A 16,165-nucleotide genomic window follows, 5' to 3' on the forward strand; every position below is an offset into this window, starting at 1 on the left:
CATATCGGTCTCTTACTTTCTAACCCCCACAGCAGGAAATCTATCCAAACATCTTGCTCCTAATCATTGAAATGCCTGTTCTCTCCAGGTAAGGAGAAGGCAGAATACAGAGTATAGAGGAACCTCCATTTTGCTCCCAGAAACTGCTGTTCTCTATGCTCTGTCTTGAATATCACAACACGTTCTAGGTTAAGGTCCTCAAACTTAGAGAAGCCTTTGACCCTGCCTTACCCAGAGGTTGGAAGGCGCATCACATTACAGACAAGTTTGACGTTGTAGAGCACACTGTCGTAACAGCAGACAGGACATAAAATAACTGTAAATAACTTCCCCGCTTCTAATGATGACTGTGCTGATTCTGTGCTACCTTTCAAGTAGAAAAGTGATGACATTCCAGAAATAATGTACTTTCATGGTCCCTGAAGGAAAGACAAAAAGCCTCATAGAAAACAGACACTTTAGAACAATAAAGGTGATCTGAATTATTTGCAGGCCAGTTTTATCCTTTGCAACTTTCCAAGATAAAGATAGTAGGAGAGAGACCTATCTCCAGCCTCAGACACTCAGTCCTGCTTACATTGATCTTTTGTGCTTCTGAGAATCTGAAGTTCTGTCTCTTTTAACTGCCTTTAAAAATAAAGTCATTAACTTTATCTCATAAGGAAGAAAATGGTTACGGCTTATTTACGTCCTCTAAGGATCTAGCCCAACATCTTGTCTAAAAAGTTCATTTCATTCTGCCTAGTTGTCGGTCTAAATTAGCTCTAATTTTCTTTGTTATTTCACTGCTGAATATATTTTCCTATGAAGAGATGGGGTTTTGAGCATGGATTTTTTTTTCTTCTTTGTTCAACTAAGTTCTTGCTAATAGCAAAGTATCTGTTCCATCTGGTGAGAACCTAGAGGAATTTAGGCAGTAGTAAAGACAAGGGTCACAAGTTTATGCATCAATTTTATTTTTAAGAAAACAGTTCTCCTGGAGCTGTTTTCTAAAAATTAATACACATCAAATATGATAGCTGAGGGAAATAGGGAACATTTTTTGAATAACACCAGTTTCTCTTCATTTCTGTTTTACACATAGATGTAATGCTCTCTGACACTATCGGCTCTGAACTGTACTTCTGTAGTATATAATAAAAAGTCATTTAATGATGAAAGTTTAAATTGCCTTCTGGAAAAAAAGACTATTGTTGTGAAAATGAAGGGGGTCTTTAAAAAGGAAGGTTAAAAGGCCATTGTGTTATGCTCCGGAATAATCTTAATAATCTTAATTTTCACCATTTTAGTGCAGATCTTGAGATTCTTACACTTCCCTCTCCATTCCTTTTTCTCAGAATTACTCCTTCCTGTGAAGTTCAGAGTCCTGGTGTGTTTTATCTTCTACAAAATTCATTTTTTTCCACAAAATCCTGTCACAGCATAGATAAGCATATTTTCAGAGCTTAATTAATAGAATCAGGATAACAAGTATATAGATCTCAGCAAGACAGATACTGTACCAGAACGGCCCTTCAGAAACCTGATCTAATGCTTTCCTTTTTTCCTTTACTTTTCAGAAAAGTAAAAACCATGATACCCTGAGGACATGAAAACTCTGGGAGTTTCACTCCCAGAAGGCTTCAAGCAGAATGGCATAAGCCCTGCATCAAGTCATCCTTTAAAGGAGCTCAGTTTTAATCTACACCAGTCAGATTCTTTCCTAACATAGCAACCACATAAATGCGATGCATTGTTTTTCTTTTAAAATTTACCATGCAATTGACAAATCTCCTATGTGAAGCCATGACAAAAAGAATAATTATTGTGTTGATCAATTTTTTTTTCTCTCACTAGAAAAAACAGATGTTACACCTCTTAATCGGAATCCCGGGGGTTTCTTTTTTTTTTTTTTTTTTTCTTTAATGTATTCTTCCAAGTGCAATAATGGCTTTTCTGTCCTGATCTGTGACTATTCCATACAGGAAACAAGGAGGACTTAGGCTAGGTGTATCTTGTCCTTGTCATGCTCAACTGCTAGACGCTGTCTTAGTACTGCGACGCACACAGCCAGTGACCCCATCTCCAAAATACTCAGCTGGGAATGCAACAGGAAAATATTTCAAAAGTACATACTCCCTGCTTCCTCACACCCTCTCTCCCAGCTTGGGATTGTTTCACTCCTATCTTTCTGTTCCCCAACCTGCTTATCTAACATAAAATAGTGTTGGTACCCCACAGCAACATATTAAAACAATCTGCTTTCTGCTGCTTTCATGGATAGTCCCCAGCTCTGATGAAGATTTTAAAAAGGGACACACATTCCTTAAGACCATTGAAGGAAAGATGGCTGCCATTCCATGCAGGAGGAGGACCTAGGAACACCTCTGCCAATTCTCCTTGGAAGAAAGTATTCCCATTTAGTCCCTGACATTTTGGAAGGCAAGGAGCAGCCTTTCTAAAAGACACCTGGTACCTCTTGTCCCAAGTGGTAGGTTCTTTTTCAAAATCTCTTACAGTTTCAGGAGTGGGAAGCTGGATAAGTCTGAACTTTCACCAGAGATCCATCCATCGTACCTGAAGGAAATTCTTCTGAGCTCTAAAACCTAGGAAAGAAATTTAACAACAGATTAATCTGCCAGCTAGAAGCATAATCAAGTTAAAGGCAAACTCCCAACTCCAAGTCTTAATTACAGTGTTATGAGCTGCAACTAAAGTCTCCTGAAGACCCTGCTGGAAGCACTGTGAAATTGCTTTCCCACCAAAATGGCAGAGGGATCTAAGAATATAACAGTTAGTCTGTCGCATATCAGAAGCCCCAGTCATAGAAAAGCGATATTGGCACTGTGACTGTCTTCATTACAAAAATAACTCAGTAAGAATCACCTGCTAATTAATTTATACTACAGCTGTCTGTGTTAGGCTTCCAGAAAAGACCAAGCTTTGTGGGCTTTTTTCCACTCTCTTTATTTACAAATTAAGTAGACACTAATGGAGCTGCAACATGCAATCTGACAACATCCTGTCGGCCAATTCTAAGAAAAACTTTACCTCCAACACATGGCTAAAACCTAGTAACATTTTCCTTTATATGTAGCAAGTCTCTTCTCTTTTGGGTGGTCTCAACTTCTAACTTCCTACCTGTCCGTTTAAAATTCTAACTGGAGCAGTCATTGTCACTTTCTGACATAAAGTGGTCCACAGAGCCAGTAAAACGTTACACGGTGACCTACATAGAAAACCTGCGGAGCCAGCACAAGGGCACAGCTGAATGCTTTGAGATGCCTGTGTCAGTTCTTGTAAAGGAATTCTTGGTGTTACCACTTCACATAGAGTTAGCGTTCTGCAGAAGCAAAGCTGTACACATAATGCAGAACTGGGAACAATCTCTGTGGTGAATTATTATTCACCTTTGCTTACCTTAACTGAAAATCCTTGCTCGATGACCTGCTGGCACTTACACAGAAAAAGAATATAGGGTAAGACCTCATTCAGCCATCCCTTTTCAGAATCAGGTATGTTTAAAATTGTAGGGAAGAGCAGACCTCTGTTGACAGTTACAAAAAACTAAAATGAATCTTCAGTGAACCTTTTCTTTTCACTTTTCGACAGGCACACAACTTGAAAGGAATGCTAGTGCAGCCTATTCTTTTCTGATGAAGTTATTTGTGTGACACTCCTTTTCCAGTTGTCAGCTTCTCATGTGTCAGAGGAAGTATCATGTATAAAGGACGCACGGATGGTACATTTGTGGGGGATTACGGGCAACCCTCTTTGCTTTAATGCTTTTCAAGAATGTGTATTTCTTTTTAGAATATTCATCGGACTTGGGGAAAATCCAAAACTATTTGTCAGTGCCTTCAACAAGGTGTTTGTACTGAAATATTCCTTTTCTCTGTAATCCTAGTTTCTATGTGAAAATGATATATGAAACCGAAAAACTCCAAACCCCAAAACCACACACTAAACCCTAAAACATATATTAAACATTGAAAGGAAAACGTTTTCTTTGTTATTCTTTTATTGATTGTCAAACTTATCTACTAACCCAGTTTAGACAGTTCTCATTCTACTCTTAAGGGGTCACCAGCAGAAATTTTTGTGCACTGGTCAGTCATACCTACTTTTAGAAATCTTTAGTGAAATCACGCAACAAAAAGAAGCTACCTATAAAATAAAAATCTTTTATGTATTACCATAGGTAAATTAAGATGGATTTTTACATCGTCTACATGGAATCCTTTCTAAAATCAGTAGGTGTCAGAGAAACACACATATTTAGTTGCACAGATTTAACATCAAAATGGAGTCCCAGCGCTAGCAAGCAGAGAAAAGATGAAACCACGTTTTTTCTGAATGTTACTCCACTTTCAGTCCTTATTAATTAGTAAGGAGAAATACAGCATTTTTCAGATATTTGTCATTAAAAATTGTTACCAAGATTTCTGTAGTGATAGGATCACATGCTCTTTTTTCTATTACACTAGTAGCTTTTGTATACCATGTGTTATATTGATTTTCTCCTGAGAATATATATGTGGTAGGTTTGGTATGACATTTCATTGCACTGATTTTGAAGATAATGTGTAAATGAATGGACAATGATTTGTTTTGTCAGTGAACCAAGGCTGAATGATTTACTAGTCTTACTAGGATCCAGAGAAGATTTGATGTAACATGTTAGGTGATTATTTTCAGGAACAAATTTTCTCACCCATATTCTTTTCTAAAAAGAAAATAATATTTTCTAAACAGTGATAATTAAATGTGCTGTATCAGCTTAGCATGTTTTGTGAAAAAAAAAACAAACCATTTTTGCCGAGAGAATCAAAAGTTATCAGTCCAGTAAGCCATAATAACCAAATGGACCTCAGTTGATTAATTTTCATTTTATGATCAAGCGTGGCACTTTGCGTGGCTAACACAGTTGTTTTGTCCCCTCAGTTGTAGACATGGTACTAAGTGATGTTTTCAGCTACCATTAGGGAATTTGCCTTGATAGATCCAAACCTTTCTAGAATATAGCACATTCTTCTTTTAAGTGCTGCAACCTTTGAGACATGATAGAGAAATTTCAGTTTGAAAAAATTAATCCCAACAAATCCTTTTTTATTGGGAAAATAGATTTTCATATTTATCGTACTTCAGGATCACAAGACAGATATTACTCTAAGAACAGGCTTTGTTAACTACATGAGAAAGTCCTATTGTATAACCAATGGTGCAGAGACAGGATAAACTGCATAGGAGAGCTTTTGCTTGAAATTTAATAAAGCCTTGAGGACAATTCCAGATCATTAGACCCAACTCTTTCACATGCCAGTGAATTACATATTACAGAAATGACTTGTAATGTGTCTAAAGCTTCCAGTTAAAGCAAGAATGTTAGTCCTTAAAAAGAAGGACTGGTCATGCTGTTGGTAGGGAACAGGAAAAACGAGATCTTGAAAGCCTTGCAAGATTAGGAATTTGCTTGAGATATACCAAGATAATCCCAGAAAAGATACCACATAAAAAGCCAAGAGCAAATAAATAGCTCTGTGGATGAGATACGTATCTCTTGGATGTATTCCTTGGTGTCTGCTACAATGTCTGCCGCAGACAAAGTTCTCGCTGGTGAACGCAACTTCTGCCACTGCACTAACCCAGGTGCCCAAAAGCCACAGAAGCTTAATGTCTCTGACACTGTGATTTTTCTGTCATTTCACTAAAATTAACCAACAAATTCTGAGCTTATTGGAGGCCAAAACCAGACATGACTACATAGACCTTGTTTACTTCAGACAGCAGATTAAAACATTTTTAAAAGCATCTGGTAGTCTGACCTGTGGAAAAAAAACCTAGCTCAGGAGTTCAAGATCACTGGGAACATATTAGTAGGGCATACAGTCAAGGCATTTGAGAGGGGCCTCTACACCATCTCCCAGCTTGCTTGCCCTATTCAGTGTGCCATCTACAACTCTAAGTTATCTTATCTTGGATGTTTCAGAGAAAGGAAAAAAATAATGCCAGAAACCAAGTTAAGCATGAGAGGAAGAAGGATTGCTTCAGGGACCTGACTGAAGTCCTGACACATGACAATTGATTGCAGTCAATATTACAATTGATTGCAGTCAATATTTCAATGTGGAGACGGAAGAGTTTCATCCCTGTTCAGGACCCGTGAAGAAAGGGAATGAGCACAGCTACTCAGATCCTCCATACATACCAATCGAAGGACCATTTTATCCTCTGTCCAATATGAGAAATAAACGTGTCTGAGAGAGACCAATAGCCAGCAAGATCATTACATCACTCTGCAGCTCTGGGATATTGCTAGGCTCCTGCTGAAAACAAAAAGCCCATCCTTCTCCCTTGCCCTACTGTAACATATATTGTATCTCCATATTCAAATACATCTACATATAATAAAATTCTATCCAGCCTTATTGACAGACCTATTGAGAAATGAAGCACATTGAATTCCACAAAATTCACATAGCTTGTCTTCTGCCTAATCTATGTAGCCTATTGTTTGAACCCTCCTTTCTATTAATTTCCATTTTATGCAGACACAAGAACTGAGCACCGTATTTTAGTGGCAAGTGTATGCTGTGCATACAGGCAATGCACTTCCATTGTTTCTACCTAAAAATTTCTTATGTGTTCATTCCACGATGGCAATCGATCTTTTCCCAGAGCATTGCACTGAAAGCAAACGTTGAGGTGATTACCCACAATGTACTAAAGAGAAAAAACAAAGCAAAACCAAAAAACAAACTAAGTGTTTCCACACACCCTTTTGCACAGTTTAACACTGCAGGTTTCTAAGATGATTCAAGGAATTCATGCAGCACATTCCTGTTCAGACAAGCCCTTTTCAAGTCCATGACTTCAGAACAATACAGGTCACAATAGGCAAATAACAAACTGAAGAAAGATTCAAACCTGCAGAAAGCATGTCTGCCATTCATTATCACCAGGTGCCCCTGCAAGACAACATACCTGATTTTCAGTTATGAAAATCTTTACAGCAGTTACCAGAGTCAAAACCCCACTGCGCTGGAGAATGTGAACTTTATTCTGCTATATGTTATACTGAAATCAGTCTGTTTCTAGGATATGTGCTTTCAAGAAGACAATGTATTGAAATTAAAAAAACGAAAGAGACGTTAAGTACTTTGTGTTGACATTTTACTAGTGAAAGGGGAAAATGTGTTAAACATTTCACTTTTATACCCGAAAAGTTTGTAATATTTTCTTAACTTGGATTCCTCTGGTTTGGGATCTATACCAAGTACTTGTGTACCATTCATTGTATTAGTATCTGAGAGTTCCCCCACCCCAAGAACTTTAATCTTAAAATAGCTCTGAGAGTAACAGAAGAGTCACACCAGTGGAAATGCTGGCACAGAAAAGTCTATCTGGCGTAAGCTTGCAAATAGGAACAAAAAATTTGAACCTAACACACGAGGTGGGGGGGCACAGTGGCAGGACATAGTAACAGAGGCAAGAAAACAAGAAACTCAAGGCACAGTCTATATGGTAGCACTCCAGCTGTATGAGCTTAGGAGCTGTGTAATACTGTTCTGCTGCAGATTTCTTATAGATTTGGAGGCAAGACATGGGAAAAGATTGTTCCTTTCAGCTCAGATAGAGCAACACTGAATGGTTTAATTGTCTGAGCTGTAAAACAGTCCTTTTGTCAAAGCCACTTCTCACTAATTACTTGCCTGCCAAAAATATATTGCTCATTCCATTCTTTGTCAGATGTAATTGATGCAAATTCAGTTTTATACCAAAGTATTTGTTGTATATATTTTGTGACATCTCAGTTTGACAGCATGCTATTAAATGGCAAGTGCTGTGATGTAAAAAGTATAGTTATAATGAGTATTCATAACTTCTGTATAAACTTACATCTGATGCCTTATATTTCAGAGGACATGAAAGTATTCTTCTTTCACCTTCCTCCCAGCAAACAGGTCTGAGCCAGGTAAGTAGCCAGAGTCACTGCCACAACTTGTCAAGCAGAGGTTAATGGACTCGAGGGCACTTCTTGCACTCAGCTGACTGCTGCTATGAGGGCTGTCACTTGGAAAGTGTACTGTGATGATCTCTAAACTTTTTTGTCTCAGTGTGTCAGTTCATGCTTGGCTAGGACTTACTGCGCTGTTCAGGGCACTGCGGGCACGTTTCCCATATAGCATCCTGCCCTCCTTTCAGTGACTATTCTGGGTCTGGCGTGCCCTTAATTTTTTCTAGGTCTCTTTCTAATCTCTCTGTAGCTATTCTCGTCCCATGATTTCAGACCTTAATCTTTTCCTAACACCCACATTTGATTTTAAAACGTTCCACTTGGCACTTGCCATCTTTTGAAGAATTCTCACCTGCACTGCCTACAGCCTTCTCATGTCTGTTTTATTTTATGCATCACCTTCCACTCCAGAGAGTAATACTATTAGTGCAGTGTCTGGATAAAGCTTCACTTTGATATCAAATGCAATGTTTTATTATACTGTAATTTTGTCGATTTCTCTGCAGCACTTAACAGTTAAGAGGTATCTCTTTTTAATCTCAGTGTTGGCTGAACCATTGGAGCTTATTGAGCCCCCTGGGTGCCTCCACAGGTCTTTATATTCTGTTATTTCTTGGCTGGGGCATTTCAATATTCTATATTTTTTCCTATTTGCAACCACTTGATCTTCTTGACACTTATATTAAGTATAGTAATCCAACTACATGGATTTACTGCCCAAGTTGAATCCAGTTTTCTAAGAATTATCACGATCAATTAAATGTGTCAACTGGTTATACTCCAGGATTGTCTAGCTTTAATAACTGGAATAGAAGGCTAGAAAAAGAGGAGAGTATAAGCCAAGTTCCTAGCTGGTGAAGGGATTTCATGAAGTGAGGGGGTGAGAACAGGGTACAATGCAGAGTTACATTTTTTGTTTTAGAAAATGAGGGTTACACATGTCCCATAACAAGAAGAATCAATAGCTGCTGCTGTTACCAGTGTAAAAAAATATCTATGCAATCTGAGTCTAAGGTTTCTCTAACAGCTCCTACAACGTCACATTCTCTAACTCGTCCACATTTCTCTTTCTGTGTATGTCCTAATATCACATCAGATAACATCGTATCACACCAAGCTTTTCAGCTGTTAACTGATTTTCCCCTTCATGGTTCTAGTGCCCCTAAAGCTATTTCTTATAGTTTTTTATAGCAGTAGTGATCTTATGCAGAAAACACCCTATTGCTTTGTTATTTCTATAACACACCCCTCTTGACTTTAAATGCATCCAGAGAAACAACCAAGATAGCAAACACCTTAATCTTCATTCTCACTTTTAATCTAATTCACGGGTCAAATCATGACCCTGCATTGTCTTACACCTGTCCCCACTATAAAACCAACCATAACTCCTTGATAATAACTTTCATAACTTTTAAAAAGTATTAATACTTTATAGTATTAATCCTATAGACACTTGTATAATTTGCATCAGCATAGACACTTTCCACACAGTTAGTAGCAATGTTGCCTTTATCTAGCCACCCTCTACTACTTTCTGATCTTTACCTATTTTATTGCCTGAATCCTTTATGGGTTTTTTGCCAAGGTGTTATGTTCCCTATACTCCAGTAGTGAGGTTCCATTCCTGCATTAAAAGATTCATCAACCTCCGTCAGGCAGAGGTGGTTTGGGCCTCTTGTTTCATCATAGGAAGCAGTGGGTTTTGCGGAGAAGGATTAAAAACAAATACAGGAGCAGGTACATGTGATCCAATGCTTTGCTAACATTTATCTAACTGGTTTTTAACAATTCAGCTGTTTTGTTCTTGTCCTGTTTTTAACTTCTCCCTTGCCCTTTCTATTCTTTCTTCTGACAGTGGAGCCATATTGGCAGCTGTTCTGTGCGCAGACTGCTGTGTTCTTCTAGCTGTACAGCAGTAATTCCCCTTCATCTCGCAGAAAAATCTTACTTTTTGTCAAAATAGCAACTCCTCTAACATTCAGAGGAAGTCTTTCTTAACCAATTGCATCACTGACTAACATATGTTTCTATATAGTCTAACTTTTTGTATAATGTTTTAAGATCTTGATTCCTTTCTTGTCTCCTCTAGTCTGTTGAGCACCAGCTTCTCAGCATCAGCTTTGGTGGACCAAACTCTTTGGCTTCTTTGCAGCTTTGTACAATGTTTGGGGAATTTTCACTGCCTCAGGAATGCTCTTTACTCATTATTTGTGTGGTTTCTTCCCCATTTGCTTCCTCTGCTATATTTTGTGTCAGACTGCATGTTTTTATAACAATGCATGCGTTAAGAGCAATGAATTACGCTTTAACAAGTTAGTATTCAAAATGTCTGTGCAATGCTGGTGGTAAAACAGGCATTACCCTCATTGTGCAGGGAGGCAGCACAGGTGTTGAACTAAGGCTGGAAGGTGATAAGGTAGACTCTACACGGAATGGATAGCGGAAGCACAACGGGAATTTGGAACCTCCTAGCTGCCAGCTGCCCGCTTGCTCTGACAAGCCACAGTGCTTTCCAGCTATACTGGGTTACCCTAGGGAGACTGAATGGCATTGTTAAATCGTGTACAGTTGAAGCAACCATGGGCCAATTACCCTCAGCTGCCAAATCTTCCAGTACAGCACGTCCTATCAGCACCAGTTCACACATTAGCAACTTCCCAGGAAGGAGGCAGAGAGATCTCCTCACATGCTATCCTCTAAAAGAGAAGAGGGGGCGGTGGGCAGTTATGAGTACCTCACATCCCCAGAAAAGAAAGAAACCCCAAAAGTCAATCTGAAAAGGAAGGTTCTTACAGTCATTTTGACACCTGCAGAATACATGCTGTCAGCACAATCACTTGTAACTGAAAGCATCAAATACAGTCTATACTAGAAATTGTAATTCCATGTCACAGCCAGAGTTTTGTCTTTCAGTAACGCAAAATGGACAAGTAATTAGCCTGTCATTTTTTACGTTGAAAGGTATTTACGAGGCAATCACTTCATTTAATTAAAAATGACAATGTTAAAAATAAAATAAAAGTCCTAAAAGTATGAGATTATTTGTCGAACACCTGTTTCTCAAAGAAAAGAAAACCCTGAAAATGAGATTAAATCAACCAGATTTTTTTTTTCTAATGTTAAGAAGTTGAATGTTATCACACAGGACTTGGCAAAAATTGATCATTTGTGAGTAAAGACTTAGTAGCATACAGAACAGAAAATACAAAATAGATCCTGTTAGTCCTGCTGCAGACTGGAAAACCAGAGCTAGTTGTTAATTGGCCAACTTGAGGAATTTTAGAATTCCAGTAATTCCAGAAGTCACTTTGGTGGCTAGTCATATTCCAGGTTAGATTTCTGATATCCAAAACCATAGTCTACTACATAAAATACAGTTGAAAATTGATGGTCAGCCACTGAGAAAGATGATCTTATATTAAACGATTTGATAGCAGGTTACTTGAAAAAATGGGTAACAAAGCAGTAGGATATGGAAGAAAAAAAAAAGAAAATAAAAAAGACCAATGACCAACAATGTTGCATGCCAAAGTTCTCCAGCCTGCATTAAGAAAGGCTGTTTTCTTCAGCGTTCAGCTGAGCTGGTAGAAGAACCCTGAAAATAATCTGGTGTGGTTGTCTGTAGACTCTGTAAAGTCCTTAATTCAAAATACAGTTTTAAACATTAAGAAACTAAGATAAGCATGTCAGTGATACAGGTAGCTCCTGAGAAGAGAAGTTCTAGACTATACACCATGGAAGGGAAGCATTCCAAAAAGTTCAGAAAAATACTGATCTTGAACTTCAGACCATTGAAAAACACACTTACTTATTAGCTAATTTGAAGATACTTGAATTTGGAGAATTGGTAAGGGACTCCCTGTTTTACATATAAGCCACAGAAGAGTTATTCCAATCAGAAAATAGCATAAAAGTTTGTTCAAGACATGCTGTGCTGAACGTCTGCTACAAGCACAAAGATTATTGCTTTCTCCAGCAACATAGAATCATAGAATCGCTGAGGTTGGAAGGGACCTTTAAGATCATCGAGTCCAACCTTTAACCTACCCTGACAAAAACCACTTCTAAACCATGTCCCTAAGTGCCCCATCTACCCTTTTTTTAAACACCTCCAGGGATGGTGAATCCACCACCTCCCTGGGCAGCCTATTCCAATGTTTAATAACCCTTTCAGTGAAAAAATGTTTCCTAACATCCAATCTAAACCTCCCCTGACGTAACTTGAACCCGTTTCCTCTCATCCTATCACTTGTCACCAGGGAGAAGAGGTCAGCCCCCATCTCTCTACAACCTCCTTTCAGGTAGTTGTAGAGGGTGATAAGGTCTCCCCTCAGCCTCCTCTTCTCCAAGATAAACAACCCCAGCTCCCTCAGTCGTTCTTCATAAGGTTTGTCCTCCAGACCCCTCACCAGCTTTGTAGCCCTTCTCTGGACACGCTCCAACACCTCAATGTCCTTCTTGTAGCGAGGGGCCCAAAACTGAACGCAGTACTCGAGGTGGGGCCTCACCAGTGCCGAGTACAGGGGGGTGATCACTTCCCTAGTCCGGCTCACCACACTGTTCCTGATACAGGCTAGGATGCTGTTGGCCTTCTTGGCCACCTGGGCACACTGCTGGCTCATATTCAGCCGGCTGTCAACCAACACCCCCAGGTCCTTTTCTGCTGGGCTGCTTTCGAGCCACTCTGCCCCAATCCTGTAGCACTGCATGGGGTTGTTGTGACCCAAGTGCAGGACCCGGCACTTGGCCTTGTTGAACCTCATACCATTGGTCTCAGCCCATCGGTCCAGCCTGTCCAGATCCCTCTGCAGAGCCAACCTACCCTCAAGCAGATCAACACACCCGCCCAGCTTAGTGTCATCTGCGAACTTACTGAGGGTGCGTTCAATCCCTTCATCCAGATCATTGATAAAGATATTAAAGAGAACCGGCCCCAGCACCGAGCCCTGGGGGACACCACTTGTGACCGGACACCAACTGGATTTAACTCCATTTACCACCACTCTCTGGGCACGGCCATCCAGCCAGTTTTTTACCCGGGGATAAAACATCTCCAGGGATACTTGCAAACAAATGTCCTGATTAATCTGCTGTGAATTCTATAAGAAATTTAACAGCGACAGAAACCTGAAAGATTCCTCCTCATTTTGGGGATGTCATTTGGATCAATCCATGCTCAGGCATAAATGGGACAAAAAGGCTAACTGTTCACCTGAAGAGCGTTACATCCTTTCTTGTTCCTCCCACCATAAATCAAGGAAAGAGTTATCTGACTCCTACTTTGAGACCTCTGTACCCAGTGGTAGTTACAGATACGTCAAAAGGTAAGTATGCTTGACAGAAAAGGACCTTCAGGGAAAGCAGTCAGCTGTATCCTGACAAGTGTCAGATCGCTTATAAAACTCTTGGGTATGCCAGATCTATGCATTAATTACCTGCAATGGACATCTGCTTCTCAGAGGTTCCAGCCTCCTTCCCTATCACACTCTCCACAGATTTTTCATAAAGCCAAGTGAAGGAAAACAGAAATAATTGTATCTGCTGTTATGTTGTTTCTCATCATAACGGTCCAACAAGGAACAAGAGCTTTCCTATGAACTAACTACCATCTGTAAAAAGGATAAGCTGCTGAGCGGACGCTGCCAACAAAATCAGTTTGCCTGAGGGAATGACAATGTTAGAAAGCCAAAAGGAGTATAAAACATCAGGACTTAAATACAGCCTGATCAACACTGAGTCTCTCCAGGTATTTCGTTTAGAGAAAACACTTGCTCATACTATTAGCTTTGGCTTACTATTTTATGTAGAGGTGGCAGCCAGGAAGTCCAGAGAGCTACATTTCTCATAAGGAAAAATCCACCTTTTCTATCCTTACCCCTTGAAGCCCTGCTTCCCCTTCAGGCTGGGTAGCGATGGAGGAGTTTCACACATGGGTTTTCAAGATGGTTATGCAGATCTTCAAGGAGATAGCTTTTCAGCTGGTTCTTGTTAATAGGCAGAACATTTGTATGTCAAACAGAGCATTATGGTATTGAAGAGTTTCCGAGGTGCAAGCCTTCTACCCATTTAACTCAGTAGAAAAATAATTCTCACTGCTGGAAAGAAGACAGACTGTTGCTTTTTCCAGTGCTGCAAAGAAGGCAAGACTGGTGCTTTTACAACTCCATTATTGGGTAAAAAATGCCACTGCTTACAGCAGTTAATCTACTGCCAGTCCCACTTTGTCTAAGAAGATGGAACACATAATCCCAGGAACCTTCATTTACCTAAGCAGCTTTTTGGAATATATTTTTTAAATGCCATAACAGCAAGAGGTGAAATAGTAGAGTTATGCATTATGCTTCCAATGCAGGAACAAAGCATACAAAATAAGGGAAAAATTCCAAACAGCTCAATACAATTTTGGGACAGATCCAGTCCCAGCATTATCATTCTGAAAGCAAAAGATTTTCCTTGTCCAGCATCAGAGGCATGACTTCTTTTTTCTCAGAAAATGTTCAGTCTACGAAGGTAGAGCTAGACTCAAGTTGCTCAGCATTTCCCAAAACCAGACATCAGGGAAACAGTTGCCAATTTGCACCAGTTAATAATAAAGGACCCATGGATTCATTCACTGCTCTGTCCTTCATACGTTATGGCTTGCAAGTGATTCTTTGGAAAGGTTTCTTAATCCTCCTACCTTTCAAAGTACAATTGACTCCACAGAGCAATGGAGAGGGGTTAATTATGAAGTCCTATGCAAGCATTCGGCTGTTTTATGAGTCTTTAATGCACATTCACCTTTGAAATTATTTCAAATGCAGAAATATCCTGAGCTGGATTTTAAGCGTGATATTTTGATAAACCACCGAGTCCTTTCTTCTGGCATCATTCATGCCATTTATTTCATAATCTGCATGGAAGGGCAGTGTGGCTCAAGTGTAGGCCATCTCTGACACCACTTACTGTCAGCTAGACATGGGGCTATGCCCAGCCCTGTGAAATTTGCCCTCTGACACTCTCAAAGCCTGTAACCCCTGCACATGCTCCCCAGGTCTCAAGAAAGGTCTCAAGCTGCACTCAGGCACTGAGTTTTCATGCCCAGTGCTGGGGTTTGAGTAAGCTTATTATTTCAAGAGTATTAACTTGGTATTAGTATTAACATTGTGATTACTCCTTAGAAAACCTTCCTTTTCAATACGCTGAGTCTCTGTTTGTGGATTAGTCTTTCTTTACTACTATTGTCGCTGCTATGGACAGGACTATTTAATTATTTTTATTAAGTCTCAATCTCAAAGGTCCATAGAATACCACAATAAACAAATAACACAATAACAGTAAATCCATATACTATTAGGAGCACACGATACAAATTTGGTTTATGTCAGAACATAAACCAGTGTGATATGAACAATTAAATTCTGGGATTCTTTTCTAGATTCTCCAGCATAGGAAAGCTCTTGTTCTTTTCTCCAACATACCAGGGAAACTATTAAATACAGGGTTAATTTATAAGTACAACTCTCTCAGTGTGGATATTACAGTCAGTGCGAGCTATATCAGACAACTATGGATTTACTGTCAGAGGACTAGAGGAACACAGTCCCATTTCCTGCCTTCCACCACTAGGCACAATACAAACCTGGTTATGAAACGGGCAACTAGTCTGAGACAAGAAAATGGTCTTATGAAACCAAAGTTCATAAGACACTGATTGACCCATTTCATGAGATTTACAGTTTGCTCTCATCCCTTCCTGTTAAAACTCAGGACTTGTGGAAAAAAACTCCCTAGCCATAAAACGCAAATAACACCCCCATCCCCCCTTACATTCAAGTACTGAAAAGGTACTCCAAGGTTTGCAAATTCAGCACAATGTATATTTATTAATCAATAATCTACATGGAAACTGTAAATTCTCATATAAGCTTCTGGACAATGCCACAAGGCATTTTGTAAAAGCCTACAGCTATGAACTTTTCACCCTTCATTCCCCTAACTTTTAAATGAGTATATCAATTTTAGCACAACATATTTTCCGTATTAATTCTTCTATGTAACCTTTGAGTGCTCCATACCCAAACTTTGTATTCGCTCTATTTTATGGCATATGGTGATTCCTTTCTACTATCATAATATAATCTGAGAGGAAGTGAATACAAATTTACTTTCATGAATGCTGAGAAA

At 39.3% G+C, this 16,165-nt stretch overlaps 1 protein-coding gene across 6 annotated transcripts in view; it reads right to left on the reverse strand.

The window, feature by feature from the left end:
* Positions 1-16,165, reverse strand: part of INPP4B (inositol polyphosphate-4-phosphatase type II B) — a 497,007-nt gene that overhangs the window by 52,722 nt on the left and 428,120 nt on the right. For 5 of the 6 annotated variants that reach the window (XR_008466520.1, XR_008466517.1, XR_008466521.1 and 2 more), the window contains one exon: positions 2,456-2,585. Coding sequence is in view for 1 of the 6 variants with exons in the window: in XM_054201960.1 (XP_054057935.1) it covers positions 2,533-2,585 (53 nt within the window). In the remaining 5 variants the exon portion in view is untranslated. Of the gene's footprint in view, positions 1-336; positions 2,586-16,165 lie in introns of those variants that run through there. The other variant, XM_054201960.1, reaches the window with a different exon arrangement.

This window comes from Rissa tridactyla, chromosome 5 (assembly GCF_028500815.1).
Source record: "Rissa tridactyla isolate bRisTri1 chromosome 5, bRisTri1.patW.cur.20221130, whole genome shotgun sequence".
NCBI classification, from domain to species: Eukaryota; Metazoa; Chordata; class Aves; order Charadriiformes; family Laridae; genus Rissa; species Rissa tridactyla.